The sequence below is a fragment of the Rhinichthys klamathensis genome, unplaced genomic scaffold (assembly GCF_029890125.1).
Source record: "Rhinichthys klamathensis goyatoka isolate OS25496 unplaced genomic scaffold, OSU_Roscu_1.1 h1tg000088l_1, whole genome shotgun sequence".
Lineage (NCBI taxonomy): Eukaryota > Metazoa > Chordata > Actinopteri > Cypriniformes > Leuciscidae > Rhinichthys > Rhinichthys klamathensis.
This window is the reverse complement of record NW_026606628.1, coordinates 824,080-844,029: the sequence shown is the minus strand read 5'-3', so window position 1 is coordinate 844,029 and position 19,950 is coordinate 824,080. Positions and strand designations below refer to the sequence as shown.

Sequence of the window (19,950 nt, the reverse complement as noted above, 5' to 3'; positions counted from 1 at the left end):
GGATGAGACTCTGATTATTATTAATAATCTGAGCAACACTGCAAGCTCCACAGTGTCTGTTGTTGAGCTCAATAAAATGCTCTCTTTCTGCGTTTTGCTAATTGTCTAGAGGCCTGTTTTTGTTTTGAAAAGCATATACGCCAGATAGTGCTGGCATTAAAAGCTTTTTAAGATACATTTTCATGTATTTTACATGTTAAAACCCTGCAGCTGAATCTCACACGTGTTTGGTGTGCTGCCTTGTTTTTCCACTTCAACTTTGATTAAACGAGTACACTGAGACACGATGAAAACAAATTGTCCTGAAATAAAGGGAGAAAGGCTGTAGAGCAGTAATTGTATTATTTTTCGATTTGCTGTTCCTTGCAGCGAGTCGATGGCCTTGTCTCTGAGGCTCGGTAGATGTTACCTTATGAAACCACAGCTCCAAATAAATTCCTGCCTGTTAAAAAGATAGATTTGTCGTTTTCCACTCCTGTGTTTTATCACTGCCTTGAGCTCATCTCCACTTCTGGTTGTTTAATTGACTTTTTCGATTGCTTGTGTGAGCTTGGTTCAGCTAGGATCAAGTACTCTAACTTCAATGTACTCTAAGTCTTACGAAAATTATTGGAGTGAGGGAATCTCCTTTCTAATTATATATATGGCAGCTGCAATTATAGTTTCTAAATGTGTGCAAATTTTTTTCCAGTTAAAATACTTCTTTCTGTCTCAGCTTAATTTTCCAAGACAACTAAAACATTTAGGAATGCATTGATTTTAAAATATTCCTGGCTATAATAACTGCCTTAATTAAGCCAGTTATTATAGCCAGGAATATTTTAAAATCAATGCATTCCTAAATGTTTTAGTTGTCTTGGAAAATTAAGCTGAGACAGAAGGAAGTATTTTAACTGGAAAAAAAATTGCACTGATAAATCAGCCACTGATAAATGGCTGATTTAAAATTCTATAGTTTTTTTTTGTTTGTTTTACATAAATTTAAAATAAAACGCAAAACTAAATCTGCCTTTTAAATGGTGAATTTAGGCATCACAACAGAATAACAGTGTTATTAAATAATTATCATTCTTGAAGTGATCATTAGATGACAACAAAGGTAATCTAAATGTAAAAATTTAGGAAGTGAGTATATATTCAACATTCATAATTAAAGAGGTCATATGATGCTATTATAAGTTCAATATTTTATTAGGTGTAATAGAATAGGTTAACATGCTAAAAAAACACATTATTTTGTTTACATACTGCACATTATTGCAGTACCTCTATTCCCAGTTTGTCTGAAACATGCTGATTTACAAATTGCAATGTTTACAAAGCCCCTCCTTCTTAAAAGCACAGAGTGATCTGATTGGCCAGCTAACCCAGTGCATTGTGGTTGGCCAAACACCTCAAGCTTGTGTTGGAAATGTAACACCCCTTACCATAATCATGAGCTTCAGCTTCCAAAGCTTCTAAAGCAATTGTAAACACAGTTATTAATGTCCCCAGTTTCACTGTATCAGTCCGATCTCCAAGTCAGATTCTGTTCTGAAAAGCAGATGATCAAAAAGATAGACTTCACTGTAACGACTTTGTCCTGAAGTGACAACATAAAATACAGTTAAAAACATTATAGGTGTATGGGTGGCGCTGTACTCTCCAAGGTTCAGGAAGCTGTCCTCCGTAAAATGCGCTGTTCTCAAGCTATCTTTTGAGTTGAGTTGTACTGCTCAGGAACAACGTTATAAATAAATCTTAATGGACAGTATGCTAATATGTCACATTGTGATGCAGCAGACATGCTGAGAAGTAATATCTGGACTTCGATCGAGGCGTTTTGGGCAAGGTCTGAAGCAGTTTTCTATGTTAGAGACTTTGAGTTCTTAACTTTGCAGATCTTCTGTGGCATTGTAAAACATTTAAACTTTTTTTCACCATCCCGACCAGACCGGTAAAGCAACATTGACTTGACTAATGGTGCGAGTTTGTTTGACTGAACAAGGGCAGTATTCTGGAAACCAGAAGAAGAATTCTTGGGATAAAACTTGTTACTTTGTGCCACACTTAAACTTCAATGCAAGATCTATGGGAAATGTTCACACAGCCTTCCTTTCCTTACTATAGTATAGTACAAGGAAATTGTATATCACACCAATATGCCACTTAATCTAATTGCCTGATGGTCTTGCGTGGTTCTGCCTTGCCAGATGGCCTTGGAATTGTTGAACCATCCTCCTTCCTTTCATTTGGCCCCCAAGTTCTCCTAGGCCAAGCTGGAATGAGGTTTCTGCTGGTGCCCCCTCCAGTGCCAGCACTCCCCCTCTGCTTTCCTGTATCTGAGAGCCAGACTGACAGCTTCCCTGTCCATAGAGACATTGGCAGGAGATGGGGCCTGTGCCAGCCTCTCAGATAATCTACTCGAAAGGAAACGGCCACAGGCCCTCTGGCTCTTTGGCAGACACAGCCTCAGCTTTTGGCCTCAGCGGAGATGTGATAAATTAATCATGATTTGTACTCGGCTTAGGTTCATGTAGTCCTTTACTCTGATGTATTCTTTATAGAAAACCCCAGTTTAGTTTTTCCCAGTGCCAGCAAAAGAGTCAGTTACAGTTGTTGCGAAGTAGCACCAGCTTTTTTTTGACTGCACTTTCCCTTTAAAATGATGACCGGGAGGTAGAACTAACACAGACCGAAGGTCCCCAGTAAGGCAGAGTTGAGTGTTATCTGGGGAAAATGCTGACAGGCCTCTGAGCGGCAGCTTTAACCTTGAGCCGGTGCACAAACAGTAGCAGGGTAGAGTCAGGCTGGTACAGACTCCCTCCACTGCCCCCAAAAACAATCCCACAATCCCCCTCTCCCCTCCCTTGTCCTCACCCTCCTTCCTTCTGCTGTTCTCTCCCGATGGATAGCAGAGCACCCTGCCACCTAGAGGTGGAGGAATGTTTTCTCGCCACCGACCAGACAAAAATAAATATCCGAGTCATTTGGGATATTCAGATGGGATATTCTTGCATGTCCAGATGGAACGGAGCCAGCTGGTGAAAGCTTAATTAATCATGACATGAGGAAAACACTTGACCGAAATTTTCTCATCCCAGCTGTACTGTACAAGAATGAAAGAAATTCAGACTGTGCCGTCAGACCTAATTATGAGAAAAAAACATCACTTGGGATTCAAGGAAAAAAAAATATTGTGCCAATTGCACCATTTTAATTTTCCAGACTCTCTACTGTGTCTGGATGGCTATTGATCAGCTGTAATGACATTTCTATCAGACAGTATCTGAGCTGTTGAGAATCCTCAACAAAGTCTTGAACTACACTGATGCCACAGAATTAAATGGCTCCCATAATGAACAATGTTGTCTGTATACCCTACAGCAGGGGTTCTCAAAGTCTATATTCAAAGGTCCAAATCTGAATTTTCATAAATGTCAAAGGTCCGAAACTATGGGGGGGGGGATGGGGCTTACATGCGCTTCATGAGACACACACGCGCATTTGCACACACACGTAAGGTCTCTCGCTCTCTCCCTCTCTGCCGTACGCGTGCTGCACGGTTTGGAGCTCGCGAGCTCTAGATTCCGAGAGATTTGAACTAATTTGCGGGCATCAGGAGCCGCTATCAATATGCGGGAGACTCCTGGAACTTCCGGGAGATTTGGGATATCTGTGAACGCATACCTCTCTGTCCAATCATCTTTGAAAACTCAATTTTCTTCGTCAACTTTTCTTTTCCTGGACAATGACATCCTCCACACCCATTCAAACGCTTACGCCGGGAAGTGTCGCGTCGCGGTCGCGCCCGATTACGTCAAAAGTCACACGCTCACTGGATGTCATGGCAACTAAATCACGGAGGAAAACTTTAAATATCTCGCCTTCGTTTTAATTTTGGACCATCATAAAAAATAAACAAATGATTTTAACATGCGTTTATCAAAATAGGAAATCCAGACTTTTAATCCCTTACACACAATTAGGGCTCTTGAAATACGAAATGGAGGCGGGTCCGGATTGAATTCCCTCCGGGTCCGGATCCGGACCGGAGTCCGGACTTTGAGAAGCAGTGTGGCCAGTGTGGCATAATGTGATGTGCCTTTTACCACTATCCTGTTAAATTTAGTTTCAACCTAAACCAACTTACCTGCCTGCAATTTTCAAGGTATCTCGAGCACCTTGATAAACTGGTTCAGGAGTGTTTGATTCGGGTTGGTGCTAAACTCTGCAGGAAAGTGGGTCTCCAGGAGCAGGATTGAAGACCTCTGATGTATGACTCCGGAACACAACAGAATATCACCAGACAGAGACTGACTTCTTATTGCTGGCATTTATGGATTGAAGTAGAACAAAATGTGAAACCTGTGGGCAAGACAGATTCTTGTGGGATTGGTAATCCACCCCAATCAAACCTCTACCTCAAACCATCAAATTCATCAGCACAGAAGAGATGTGCCAAAACATGACTGATGTAAAAATGTTCCTTTTCAAGTAACTTGCAGCTTTTTATTTCAGAGCCTAGAATTCAATAATATACCTCCTAAACTAGGCAAATGAGCTCTAAACTAAGATTTTGGTGCGTCATGATTGTTTGTGGCCCTGTTATTCTGTAACATAGTTAAATCAGCTACATCATCGTTCGGCTCCTAAGTCAGTGGAAATGTGGGCCTGCTTTGAGAAGAAACATCTCCTTTGATTTTTAAGGAGACACTTGAGAAAACTCCTTGGCAAACTCTTAACCAATAAACAGAGATTTTTCCAAGTGCCCTGTTATAAGGTTTAGCATCCTGCTGTTCTTCTCGCGAACACACAAAATCTGAGCCACTTATGGCCTGAGGCGTTGCTCTTGAGCCAGACAAAATGCTACACTGTTTTCCTTTGGTGTGTGCTGTTCTGTGATTGGATCTGATAATCGTGCTGTAGGGCGCTCTTTTTCCTTTCTACCCCTGAGTCGGGGGGTAGGCCACGGCTTCTCACCCAAATTACAGGAAACCACCGCGCCTAATGACCTGTCACTGACTCAAAAACAAAGGGCCTAAAATACACAATCGGCACGAACATGAAATTACACCCCCAGTCACACTCTCGTAACTGCGCAAATACAAATGCTCAATCTCAGAGACAGTGTGTTACAGTGTGTGGACATGGGCATTATACATATATATGCCTCAGCCCTCATATGCTCATTACCGTCAGCAGAGACGGGATCCTCCATCTTAAACTCTGTAATTGGGAGGCATCTCCAAACCATCAGCGGTTCTGTATGGCCCCCAGTGGAGCTCTGTGTTTTGTCTTGATGAGAGGCACGCCAAACTGGAACTATTTTTTTCTCCCCTAGCCACTGAGGGACCGTTTTGCGCCTCGGTCTCAGGTCGAGCAGCCCAGTTTTAGATTAAGGATTGCGCGGTATAATGAGGTGTCCTGCAGTGTCAGGCATCCGTGGCTACGCAGAGGACACATTCATCCTAGCTTGCGCTACCACTTGCTGGTGTGTGTGCGGCATGATAGAAACCGGTGCAGCCGTTTCAGGCTTCGCTCCTGTAGAGGAGCAGACAAAGGCCTCCCTCAGGGACATACAGCAGCAATTCTCTCTCTCTCTCTCTGGACTCCGATGGGACGTGTATACGGCGATGATGCTACCAGGGGGCTCTTTCCCCTCCCAGCTCGCTTGTCTGAACGCTGTGAATACAATAGTCCAGATCCATGACTTCACCAAGCCTGTTAAACGAGTGGCATTATGATTTTTCGCTCTCGGTAACTCAGACACTGGCCTGGCGATTTGCATGACATTGCTGGTAAAAGAGAGGATTAATTCATTGGATACAGTTGGGGTGAGTGTGGGCCAGCTGCGGTGGAGATTGCGATCAGCCGACAGCAGAATTCAGCCCCGCTGGCTCTGCTCATGGAAATGAGGGCAATCCCGTTGGCTAGGGCCCTTATCAGTCATCATGGTTTTGTGTTCTCTAACTACACGGCACTGCTCAAAAGGTTCGTTTTCTGCACGTACGCTCAGCGCAATGTTGTTTCCCCCATCCCTTCTTGTGTTGTCATGACAGTGACTTATGGGAAGCACTGTAATGGTTTTTTTTTTTTTTTTGGGTGGTGTGCATTGTGTTCACATAAGTGAATTTGTACGTGGTTGGTTCACAAAGCAGCAGGTGCACAGGAGATTCCAGGTGTTCTGTTATTTTTCACCCAGCATTAAGCCATTGGACCGTTTCAGATCCTCCCGCCCCTCCTATTGCGTCCGATTAATCAAGGTTTAGCTATCGATCAGAAGTACGCTCCCACATTCAACCTTATTATCCTCTGCACAGAATTAACTCTTCAACTTCCTCGAGGCAGGAAATCATTTTGTTGGGCTGAAATAAGTCATATGTTATGGAAGCATATGGGTAGCAATATTCAATTTTAAATGTAATGTGCAAAATGACAATGCAATATGTAAAATGGCAATGCATTTCTGTATTTAAATTATGTTTTCCATTACATTTATGCATCGTTTGGTACAAAATGAAAATTCAATTATATAATTTACATTTTCCATTTTATACATTAGTTTTAATATGTAAACTGAATACATATTTTAACGCTTTGTAAGTTGGGAAACGAAAATGTATTACAGAAATTTTTAGATATGTTCAACATGTTCAAGCAAAAAATGTAGCAAAATTATCATTTAAATGTTATTTTTCTTAATTGCATTTACACTCACACACAGTTAAGACACTTGCGAATGCATTTTCATTAAATGTCCCGCAATGAATGTAGCAAAATTCAATGTGCAAATTGAAAATGCATTCTGAGCTGATCACGTCTCCACCCCCCCACTCCCCCCAACCCCAATGCAAAACCTCGGCAAAATAGGCTCAATCGTTTTTACTTTGTGCTGTAAATTTTCTTGTTTGTGCTGTTTTGTTTTTTTAGATATTAGACATTTAAGTACAGGTGATGATGTCACCACCACTCCCCCAAACCCCCCCCCAAACCTGCTCCTAATTCACCCAAAATAGGCTCAATCGTTGTGCTTCGTTTGTGCTGATTTGTGTCGGTAAACGTTTATTTTGTGCTGCTTCGGTGTCTTAGATATTAAAATAATATTTATTGGTCATTCTGGGGTCACTCAGCCCCCCACATGCTCCAGATTCACGCAAAATAGTCTTGTTTGTTTGTGCTTCGGTTGTGCTGGTTTGTGTATATATATATATTGTGTATAATATATATATATATTTTTTATTGTTAATTAATTCTTTTACTAATTTTTTTTTAAAATATGTTATTGAGATGTAATCTTAGCTAGCTGTATTGGAGATGTCGGTCTTCCCCGTTAACATTATGATGAAATAGAAGTAGAGACAGATCTTTACTTTTATATTGTGATGTACATTCTAGTGTAAAATGTAGGGTGGAGATTTGGTTCTATCCATCGGTTATTGGTTGAATTTTGAGATGTGGGCGTTCAAAACTGGACGTAAATGAATGTGAGCTTGCAGTTTAAACGGACTGAATGATTGGGGAAGTCCTACATACGTCACCATAGAGAAGTCACTTTCACATTTTTGACATTTTGATAAAAATTAAGAGCTCAAAAATGTTTTTCAAAATGAAACGTACGGTACATCATGGATGAATTGTTCACAATCATATCAATAACTTGCATTTAGAAAATAATTCACAGGGTGAATTTTCATTTTGTGACTGATGAAAATAATTTTCATGTTGACTTTAAAATAGCTGTCTACATAGATAATAGCCAACTGGGGGTGTTGTCAAGATTGCTGCCGTGTGGGCTGACTTGCCTTATAGGGACTGGTATAATTAATGATTTCTTTCCTTTTCCATGTTGTGTACGTAGGCTTACAGAAAGAGTTCCTGGTGGATGTTGCATGTTCTGTTAATAATCTCATCTCTTTTCTTATTTTGTGTCTCGGCAGCTGCTCAGAGTGAGGAGAGAGAGCGGGAGTGTGCTTTTAATGACCAGCACCAGCAGGTGGATGAACAGAGTGTGGCTGGTGACTGGCACATCACCAGAGAAAATAACACCATCCTGTGTAGCAAAAGCAGCCGCTGCTACGGCCTGTGGGAGAAAACACATGACGGCGAGATCCGACTGGTCAAACAAGGTCAGAATAAACTCAAAAACACAAAAACTTCTCCACACTTATAAGGACCTTCAATTGACTTCTGTTTTTTTATTAAAGGGACAGTTCAACCAAAAATATACAGTAAAACAAAAATTAATCAGACACCAGATATCATTTTGTATATTATTTTTACTAGTGGGTGCAGGATACTATAGTTCATGTACTGTAAGTGAGGATAGCAAAATAAAGTAAACTGTGACATATTATACCCAAAAATTCTTCATACAGTGCACTACTAGTAAAATTTATAAAAACTTGGGACCAAAAATTAAGAATTGTTTGGTAATTGGTTGACCTAAATTGGTATTATGTAATTGTGTACTTAAATTTAACAGCTGACAGCTATTCAACCTAATTCATTTGTGAGACCACCACACACCAGCTATAGGTGGAGAGCAGAGAGAGGGATAGAGCCAATTCAGTGGATGATATTCAGTGGATTATATTATAATACTATTATATTATAGTCCTTGAAATGCGCACGCACACACTTTTTTTCCCCCTTGCACATTCTTACAGACTCACTTTACAGTGTCTCACTCTCATTCACTCAACCATCTGCATCTTTTCATCGCAGGCTGTTGGACTTACATTGGCGACCAGCAGGACTGCCATGACGACCGTTGTGTGGTTACCACCACGCCGTCGCAGATACAGAACGGCACCTACAGATTCTGCTGCTGCAGCACTAACATGTGCAACGTCAACTTCACAGAGAACTGGGTGCCTAGCCCCACAAAGACCAGCCCCCGTAAGTCCTGCAAACACTACACAGAGGGCCTCTGCACCTCTAGGTCTCATCTGAAAGCTCCATGTCGCTGTCTAAGAGTCAACGCCCATATTAGATTTCTGTGATAGAGTAGAACTGGTCTTGCAGGATATATTGTCATCAATCTCACCACAACTCATACTGATAATGTTCATATATGAGCATGTTGTATGTTCTCATATACGTAAATTGTCAGATAAAGAGAAACATTCTAATATACTAGAGGACTCTTTTAGATGATTATTGTCCTATATCAGCTCATTTCTACAGCTTTGAGTGTCGGTTCAATTATGGTAGTATTAACACTAAAAAGGGAAATGCTTGCTAAAATTAACTTGCACTAGAGTGGTCGGCAGTTACCAACATACTCAATTACTGACATTAAAGTACCTGTGTGTGGGTGACTGATTTTACTGTTGAGAAACACGTTAACGCTAACTGCATTTAATCTGTTCATCTGTCTCTGCTTATAAAGAGTGTGGTGCATTATGGGATCTAGGGCTATTTTGGTCTAAATGAGTGTATAAATTATTGTGTGGTTTGGACTCTGTTGGCTTTTCTCTTATGTTCTCTTCTACAAACTACTGTATCGACTGTGCTTTGGAATGTTGGGTAAGAAAACTCAATAGTCTTAATAGTCATATTGACTTCCATGCAGTCCATGGAAGGCCAGCCTCCTCTCGTCCATGGGGTCATGGCTTTTTAAAATAAATGCCCACACAGTGTTGTAAAATAGCTCTTTTGTATTGTTAAGCTTTTTTTTTTCTTTAAATACAAGTATGCCTACAAGCTATTGTTCAGTCATGGCTGTCTTTAGCTTTTAGAATTGACACCAGCTCCATTCCCAAATTCCCATCAACAAATTAATTATTTTAAGATTCACATTGATTCACACTAGTTGTTGGCCTTTTTCAACATTGCTTGTGATTCCATAATGCTGTTGAAGTCGTAAGTTAACTTTGTAGGTTACCAAATATTATTCTTATGTTACAAAGCAGCCCTGTGGTACATGTTCAGCCAATATCAGACTATGTTTAGGTATCTAGTGACTCGTTTGGGTGTTGGGTGTCGTTTTACAGGGGTTTTGGACACTTGTTTGCTGGTCAGGCTGAGAGACCATGTGGCAGACTTGTTAAACACCAGCTTGGCCAAACTGGGACACCCCCAGCAAACCACCTACTGTATTACTATTAAAAATCAGATGTTGAACCAACCAAAAAGTCAATTAGCTATTTTAAATGGAAGGCATGCTTACTCTCTCATAACCATAATATTGAACATCGCAATTGACCCTTCGCAAAGACCCGCCCCCCTTAGTTACAGTTGCTATGTCCGTCAAGCTTTCACACCACATACTTTACTTGCACCCTCATAATGCGATTATAATGGGATTTTGGCAATATTGCGATTAAACTTCACCTCATGTAAACATAATGCTTCGATTAAACTAATGCAATTAAGCTCATAATCGTCTATCACAAATAAAATATATGGTGTAAATACATGGCTATTTTAATCTCGTATGTAAACACTATAATCGCATTATTACCACTCTGACCATGTGCTCGATCCTATACACTGATGCCGTATGTTGTTCAACTTCATGAATAAAAGCTATTCTCAAGTTTTCCCTCCACTCCGAATCACCAAACTCTGTCAACATAACTCACAGTGCTGTCTCTGCTCAGTATCTTCATGCAGAGCCGGCGCAAAGAAAGCGGCGCAGCGTAGGCAAACCCAGTTACAGCGGCATTGGGATGTTCTTCACGGCGCAGAGTAACCTTCCATTACATCCATCGAAATGTGATTTGCATTTGATGTAAGAAGATTAAAACAGTGGCCAGTAACACGCATACTGTATATGAGTTCATTTTGTGCTGTGCGGTATGCAAAAAATGCAGATTAAAAATAACCACATAACATAAAGACATAATCGCAGCAATCACAAGTAAACCTCTTCACTTCCGTTTACATGGAATTTTCCTAATTCTAATTAAGTCGTTACTCTGATTATTGGAAATTAGCGCATTATTGGTGCACATGTAAACAATCTCACGCTGTGAAAATAACAAATAACATCGCGGAGCAACGAGGACACTGACAATGCGCCAACAGAGTGAACAGATATGATAGAGCAGGTTACTTTTGGAATGAAACAAAGTCTCAAAGTCTTTTAAGAAATTCATACAATAAATACCATTTTGTGGCACTTCAATGTGTCATGACAGATCGCTGTTTCGCCTCAGTTCAAGCGGCATGTGAACTGATCATCTCTTCCTCTTTATTACTAGTTACAGCACCAACTAAACATGAATGAACATCAGAAGGTATGTTGTTTCGACTGCGGAAAGACGTCAATACACGCCATTTTTCAATACACGCCATTTTTCAATACTCACCATTTTTCCACCGACTGTAATCTATTAACTCTACTGTCTGGTTTGTTTGTTGGACAAATACAATGGGACACAAGATATCGGCGTTATGATTGGTCAGATCGCGTGTCAATCAAACTCCCGGCGAAGGGTGAAATCCACGGATTTGTTTAAACTATGAGTTGCCCGTCTGCTCCTCCTGACAGTGTCTCTGGTTAATAAATACTAAGTCCCGCTCAGATGTAGTCCTGCTTTCAACTAACCCATACATCCTTTCATTTCCCATCCTCGCTCTCCTAGAGCTGTCTAATGCCTTACTTCAGGACAAAACCACGGCTTTACCTCTTTCTTTGTGCCCTCTCATTCTCTTGCTCACTCTCTCAGTTCTTTTTCTCCTTTTGTGTTGCTTTTGAGAGTGTATCTTAAGAAATGCCGGATGGCCCTGCTTAAAGGATAGAAATGAGTCACACCACAAACGCAATCAAACAATGCAGTGAAAAATAGAGTGAAATACAGGGGGAAAAATCAATGGCTGTCAGACTTTGTATAGTGAGTTATTTGCATGCTGCTTCGCTTCTCGCACCTCTTTTCAGTGCACTTTTCCCGTTAGTCTCTTTTTCTCTTTCTCTCGTAGCACAACTTCTCAAGCGAAGAGCCTTGAGAAGCAAGTTTTGATTTAAAGAAATGGAAAAATAAAAGGTTTCAGGCTCAATGAATGCAATGAATGCATGTTTAAGCTTTGAAGGCTTGACCCTGGAAATCAACTTTGCAAAACAACATTCTAATTAATCTGTCTCTAAAAACAAAATGAGAGGTTGAATGCATTAGTGCTGTGGAGGGGGCCCCGCGTTTGGTGCCATGCCTGCGTGAAGAGGCCACAGAGATTGAGAATACATTTGAGACTCAATGTCATCCAATCGTGTTTCTGCTCTCGAGTGTTACCGGGCAGAATGCCCGCGCACATGTGTCTTTTGTATCCTCGGACACCACCAGACCGTTTGTCCCCTTACCGCCACCACAGAGCCAGTCAAACCCTCCTTTTTCCCCAGTTACACTGTATAGCAGCAGGGTGCACTGCATCCAAACCCCTCCCACCGCAGCTGTCCGCTGACATGCCTGCTCGCATAGCGAGAGACATCAGACTGACTGTATCGGCCGTCCTCAGCACATGCGAATAGAATCTGCAGCCTTGTGCAAAATGCACCGACACTTGCATTGATGGACGACGTCTTCTCACACATGTTGCTTATGTCTTCCTCGTTGAGTGCAAGACCGCTGGCATCGTCACTTGTTAAACAATCAGTTAAAATGTTAACACATTTTGTTATAGATACATGTAAGTGAAGTGCAGATTTGGAAATGTTCCCTCACCCCATTTTCTACGTTTCTATTTACTTGGAGAGCTGCTGTGGTGACTCTTTTTTGTTTTTTTTGTTTTTTGGTACTAATTTATGGCAGCTTTTCAGCTCTCGGAAAATGGGCGGCACAACAAAAACACGCTCTTAAGGAAGGATTTCAACAGAAGGAGGATGTCACACCAGAACCAAAGGCTGTGACAGGACGAATTATTTCACTTTTAATCCTGTAGAGTAGCAGACGTGAAGACATCCTCCGTGTGAACATATTCCCGGGACTGATGATAATTGCGCACGCAAGTGTTGCGTTCCAAAAAGAGAAATCTCATTTGAACGCCACCAGCTTTCCAAACCTCTGAATTCTGCAGTGTGAGCAACAGTTTAGAAAGATTAGGGTCTTTTATTTTGCTAACAATAGCAGGAGGAGAAGAGACGCGCTCATTCTACAAACACATTGCTTTAGATAGTGTGTAAATTGAGCATCACCAAACATGCTGTTCTGCTGCATCACAGAGGCACATTGTTAGTGTGTGTTTGTGAGGATGTGCACACACCTGCTGACTGTGCCCAGCTGTTTTGACATCAACACAATACACTCTTAACATTCTCTGTGGGCCACAGTGCCGAACTGTTTTAGCCTTATTTATGACATGCAGTATGTGATTGACAGCACAGACTTTCACGCAAGAAGATTTTAAAAAGAAGAAATGCATTCCTGTTGGTTTGAAAGCTTCTACTGACATCCACCCTTTTTTCTGAACGCTTGGTCGATTTTTGCATGTTGGGGTTATGACATTTGCATGTTGCTATTTTAAAACGGTAGCTTCCCAAGCTTCGGTTTATTGTGCTGAGTTTTTTTTATATATTTTTAAATGCTTTATACCCGCACTTTAATCTGGATTCTATGCATGGAAGGTGCTATATAAATAAGATGGGTTATTATCATCATCATCATCATCATCATGCGTATCTAAAGGGCCTTAAGAATTAAATGGTTTTAGTATTTGTAAATTTGTATTTTTTTTCCTTCAGATGTGATATATTTTCATGTGAAAATCAAACATTTTCCCAAAAAATTCCTACATTTGCACCAGGCTTGGCGTGAATAGATTTGGTGTAGAAAAAGGTTTCCACACTTCCATGCCGTTTATTTATGCTTTTGGCTTGCCGTGAAACAGGGCTGTTGTTATCCACAGAAGGAGGAGCGCACATCTGCTAGTCTCTGACATTGTACTGCACTGATTTTGTAAGCCGTACACCTGCTTAGAAAATGCGAAACGCTCGTCTCCTTTCAGAGTCACGCACACAAGTTCACGGCGAGCTTCATTTAGATGGACGGTGTGATCTCCCAGCTGAAGACTGAACGGAGTGTGAGAAGCCCCTGATCGATCAGGCATAGATTAACCTTGGCAGCTGTTTTAATTGCGGAGGGGGAATGATCTCCCTGACACACACACACACACACACACACACACACACACACACACACACACACACACACACACACACACACACACACACACACACACACACACACACACACACCTCCTCTACCTCTCCTCTCCCTGTCTTTTCACACATCCTCACCCTTCCCCCCGGCCATAACTTGGTGAGTTTTCTCTCCTCTCTCTGGGATGCTGCTCTATCCTCCTCTCCACTCTTCTTCTTGGTGACCTGTATAATGGCTGCTAAAATCCCATCCTTTCACACAAGCTTTTGGCCCTCTTCCTCTCTCATTGTTCTCATGGATAAAAAGCAGCTGCCCTCCGGTGTATATTATTTTAAAGCACTACACCACGAGAGACTGTGTGTTGAAATGAGTTTCCAGCATCTACGTGATTAGTTTGTCCACACTAAATGCAAAAAATGCTAAATGCAATACTGCACGATAACATGCTGGATATCAGGACATGATTTATTTACGAAGTTACACAGAATGGGATTTCACGATGGGTTGGGGATACGCTGAGATGTCAATAAAATGTCAGCCTGTTTCACTTTGTGCTAACTAGGCACAATCAAAAGACAAATATAATGCGATTTAAAAACTCTGTTCTAATGGACTGTTATTGAACGGATTTTTTTTGTGTTCAGTGTGAACCAGTGTTGTTATTGTTAACTTAAACTATTAAAATGTTTTCATTATTTGAAATGAAATTTAATTAAATGAATATTAGATGAACGCTTAAACTTATAAATTACAAAGGTTGCCTTGGCAACTAACTGAAAATAGTTGAAGTACTTCTAAAACTAAGATAAAAAACATTATAGCTAAATATAAAAAATTGAGAAAAGCATGTCAAATTACTAAAACTAAAAGTAAAATCTGGAAATATACAAATAAATGGTCATTCAAAATATTCGTAAATAATAGTATATAAATTAGTGTTGATTTTGTCAGGTATTTTAATTTTTTAGTTTTTATCATATTTATTTAGTCAACCTTGCTCTGTTTTTGTTTAGTCAAGTTTTAGTCAACTAAATGCCTGGGCATTTTAGTCAAGTTTTAGTCAACGAAAACGTTGTCATATTTTCGTCGTGCTGCATTCTCATTTGAGAAATGTATTTTTACATTTTATCAGAATCATTGCGTTTTTACCTATAAGCACAAATCAAAAGAATGTCGACTCGCACACATGGTTTATTTGACCTCATAGTTTACTTTTTTATTATAGGCTATAATTCCAATAATTCCAAATGTTTTTCTATTAAAACGACCCCAAAAAAAGTATTTTTATTGTCACACAGAGGTTGCATAAGTGCATTTATTCAACCATAATCGCAAACAATAGTTGAGATCCATGTTTGGATTTATTACAGTAACAGTTTAATCAATGGGAGGTTTTTATCACAGGTTTAGTCGTAGCTAACGGTCGACTGGCTTAATGACGCTTTCATTTAAGCAGAAAATCTCAAATGGAGATCGCTGAACTGCAGCTTACTTGTTTGTCTGTGTTTTCTGTGTTTTCAGATCATCAGCGCTTCAACCGCAGTGGGCATGGTTGCAAATATTAAGCAAAACACCGGGCAGAAAATGTGTCCAATCTCTGATTGGGGGATTTAAAATCTCGTAGAGGCTTGTTAAAAACAGTCTGTAATAATTTTGTCTCTTTTTATTCGACAAAAACAGTTTTGGTAAAGTTTGTATTTTTTAAATACATGTTTACTTTTTTCGTCAACGATATTGCATGTTTATAAAGTCACAGCTATCGTTTAATGACATTGGTATCGCCTCGTCTTAGTCATGGAAAAAAAGCCTGTTGAAGAACATTCTTCGTCATAGATTTCGATAACGAAATTAACACTAATATAAATAATACTAATATAACACTGGTGTGAACAAACAGACAAATTGTTTGTCACTGAAAACAGTTTGATCACTGACTTGCCAAGGACATGCCAAAATCACAAGCTCCCGTCTGATTGGCTAATATGCAACGTTCATTCAGTCTCTTCCCGTCTCTTTAAGAGTGGGATGGAAAATAATCCAAAGTCTGCCTCAGCAAGGCTAGTCTAAATCGCCCTTAAAGTGATTCTGTCATCATTTGCTCACTGTTTTTCCAAACCTGTATGACCTACATTCTTCTGTGGAACATAAAAGAAGATATTAAAGTCATACAGGTTTGGAACGACATGCGGGTGAGTAAATGATGACAGAATGTTCATTTTTGGGTGTTCTATCCCTTTAAGTGTGATTAAAAACAGCCTCCCATTGCTCATCCAATTAGATTTCAGAGCTTTTCGGCATTATTTGGGTCATTAGAGCATGTGTGTGTGTTTGTTAGAGGTGCATATGAGTGTATGTTGAAGCAGTTGTTTGTTTGAGTATGTTTGTGGCTTGTTTTGAGTGTGAGCATGTGCGGACGGACACGTGGGCGCCACACAGACTGTGCGGAGGTGAGATGAGATTGCCAAGTGCCTATAGTGACAGGGCAGAAGATCTACCAGCCCTCACCTCCGGTTGCTGCTGCTATATCATCATAAAGCTTTGAGCAGTTGCTTTTTTGTGTGTAGAAAATCATGTATTGAATATCAACCCCTGGGACTAACAAATGAAGAAAATTAGTATTGAACTTCTCTGCATGATGGAACATTAAGGGGATAAATTGTTTCGATCGCTAAGATGCTTGTTAAGACCAGAAACATAAGCAAGTGCTTAAATATAGACGTACTGTAAATGCTTGGCCGAGTGTGCAGTCCTGTTGTACATACTTGACATGCATTCTTGCATTACTGTGATAACAAACCTTAGTAGTCATATTACCTTCAAATATCTGTGGCATTAAACCAGAGTTATCATTGAAGTCCCTTTTAAGGCAAGTCATATTGCGCGGGTATTTAGTATTTCTACCTAACCACCACATACACTGAGAATTTGCATTCTGATACATTTCAGTGTGCTAGAAGCGATTTTGCTCACGCTTCTGGCCTAAGAGAATGCGAAAAGCACATATAAAGAGGAGACGCGTCACAGCGGCTGAACAGAAGGTGTTCTTCTCTATGTCACACTGATTCAGCTGGTGGTGTTATTGATGGGGCCGTTGCTGTGGCGCTGGTGCTGAGACAGAACGACTGTGTCTGATTCATGGCCGTGTCAGCACTCTCTCCGCCGGGGACCCCAGATGTGCTTCTCCTTGACAGGGGTCACAGAGGTCAACAGATCTGAGGTCACAGGGTTCACGGTCACAGACGGGCAATCTGCTGTGAGAAACCTGAGCCCCGGCGCTCGCCCTACAGATGTCTAGACGCTCAACAGACCTGTCTACTGATCGAGAGCTTTTTTATCCTGTGCTGACGTATTTCCGGAAAAATAGGGCTCGTGGCGGGGCCTTTAGGAGCTTGAATTAGTTAATGATTTTGCAAACTATTTGTTCTTTTGAGTCATTTTTATCTCATTATTATTTGAAAGAACCAATCTTTCTGACCTCCTAGATACTAAAGATGGAGTTAGGGGTTTGAATTCTTATGTTTTCTTCACATCTATTATCTTTTGTCAAAGGTGTCAAAATGAACATTTTCATCACTTACACTTCCTTTAAGATTTTTACACTCATGGAAAACCTGACAATATCATCAAAATATTTTACTATATTTAAAAGTCGCAGGCCTGCGACCTAATCTTTCTTTCTTTCTTTCTTTCTTTCTTTCTTTCTTTCTTTCTTTCTTTCTTTCTTTCTTTCTTTCTTTCTTTCTTTCTTTCTTTCTTTCCTTTTGTTACGTCCTTCCTTCCTTCTGTTCCTTTCATTCCTACTTTCATTCCTTCATTCCGTTCCTTCCTTTCGTAGTTCCTTCCTTCTGTTTCGTTCATTCGTTCCTTCCTTCTGTTCCTTTCATTCGTTCCTTTCGTTCCTTCCTTCTGTTCCTTTCATTCGTTCCTTTCATTCCTTCTTTCTGTTCCTTTCGTTCCTTCCTTCTGTTCCTTTCATTCGTTCCTTTCATTCCTTCTTTCTGTTCCTTTCGTTCCTTACTTTCCTTCCTTTCATTCCTTCATTCCGTTCCTTCCTCCTGTTCCTTTCAATCGTTCCTTTCGTTCCTTCCTTCCTTCTGTTCCTTTCATTCCTTCATTCCGTTCCTTCCTTTCGTTCATTCGTTCCTTCCTTCTGTTCCTTTCATTCATTCGTTCCTTCCTTCTGTTCCTTTCATTCCTTCATTCCGTTCCTTCATTCCGTTCCTTCATTCCGTTCATTCGTTCCTTTCGTTCGTTCCTTCTGTTCCTTTCGTTACGCCATTCTATTCCTTTTCCTTCCATTCATTCGTTCCTTCCTGCCTTTCTTCCTTCCTTCCGTTCTTTCGTTCATTCCTTCTATCCCTTTCGTTCTTTCCATTCCTTCCTTCCGTTCATTCGTACCTTCCTTCCTTTTGTTCCTTCCTTTCATTCATTCATTCCTTTCTTTCGTTCCTTCCTTTCATTCCTTCCTTCCTTTTTAATAAAACTTGGGTGTCTGTGCAGTTGAAATGTAAAAACTGTTTTGAAATCAGTCCTACATGACTAGAGAAAACAGTATTTACATATATATTTACATATATTACCAACATTGTAACTATACGAAGCTGTTTGAAATTCTGCAAACTTGTCTTATTTGTTATGTCTTAATTTTATCTTGTCTTGCAAACTTATTTTATTTTCATTCAGGTCAGGTTAATGTAGTGGTCAAAAGGTGTGTGAACTCCATTCCATGAAGCTCCATTCGTCCTCTGTTTTTAATGTGTCTTTGTTCAGTTCAGGTGTGGCAGTCCTCCTGCAGCATTGCCAAATAAATAGGATTCCTCTCTCTCTCTCTCTCTCTCTCTCTCTCTCTCTCTCTCTCTCTCTCTCTCTCTCTCTCTCTCTCTCTCTCTCTCTCTCTCTCTCTCTCTCTCTCTCTTTCTCAAACCCAGGGTTGTTTTTGCTGTTTTGTGCTGAAAATTATAATGACCAACAAAAGGACCGGTCTCGGATCAGTGTGAAATGTCTCCGCCTCCACCTATGCGGAATCTACGGCCTGTGCTGTAACTCACTTATGCAAACGAGTCTGTTTTTGTCACCATTTCTCTTCTTTATTGAAAATCCAGTCGCCCTCCATGAGATTATTTGTCAGAGCGGTGTGAATTGCAGTGGGCTCAGACGGCCAGGAATTATACAGCAGTCGCCATGAATAAAAATTGAATAAAGAGGAACACTGAATCAGCCGTGAGAGGATTAAAGCCATCCATATGGGATGAAAAAGAAAGACACAGAGAAGGAAAAAGCAGGACAGGAAGTGAAAGTGGGAGAAAGGAGTAGGTTATCCACAGAGGAAATGCCTTTTTGACTCAGTCGCTGCCAAACTGCTAACCGCCGGAAAGCGTCTTCCTGAAATTCGGAAAGAGCATCAAAGGGCCTCTAAACAGCTACTGTTACAAAGACAAGAAACAGGAAAAACTCCATGTCACAGTGGAACTAGATACAGTATGCCTGTTATATTTGGAATCTTTCATCCCATTCATTATGATCGGCACACATTCCCGCTGGTTATTTGCCAGTTCAAATGTAGTAGTGCCATAATATTCCCAGCCCACAGTTTTGGCAGGTCAGTGTTGCTTAAGTCTTCTCAGTCTTGTTAAAGTAAAGTATTATTTAGACACCAAACCATTCATTTAGATATTTAAACGTTTGTGCGGATAGTGATGTAAATGATGTAAATGTAAAATAGTCTAAATAGATTTAGTGTGAAGAATTATTTACTTTTGTAAATTATTACACCAGTGGTTCTCAACCTTATTGACTTCAAATTCCTCTATTGTCCTCAAAAATATTAAAAGGCCCCATGACTCCAGTTCATGATTTACTGAATAACGATTAA

General features: G+C 40.4%; 1 protein-coding gene across 1 annotated transcript in view; it reads left to right on the top strand.

Moving 5' to 3' along the window:
- bmpr2b (bone morphogenetic protein receptor, type II b (serine/threonine kinase)) overlaps nucleotides 1-19,950 on the top strand; it is a 77,879-nt gene that overhangs the window by 34,357 nt on the left and 23,572 nt on the right. Inside the window, exons 2-3 of the mRNA XM_056251714.1 lie at nucleotides 7,920-8,108; nucleotides 8,707-8,880. Of these exons, the coding sequence (XP_056107689.1) occupies nucleotides 7,920-8,108; nucleotides 8,707-8,880 (363 nt within the window). The remainder of the gene's footprint in view (nucleotides 1-7,919; nucleotides 8,109-8,706; nucleotides 8,881-19,950) is intronic.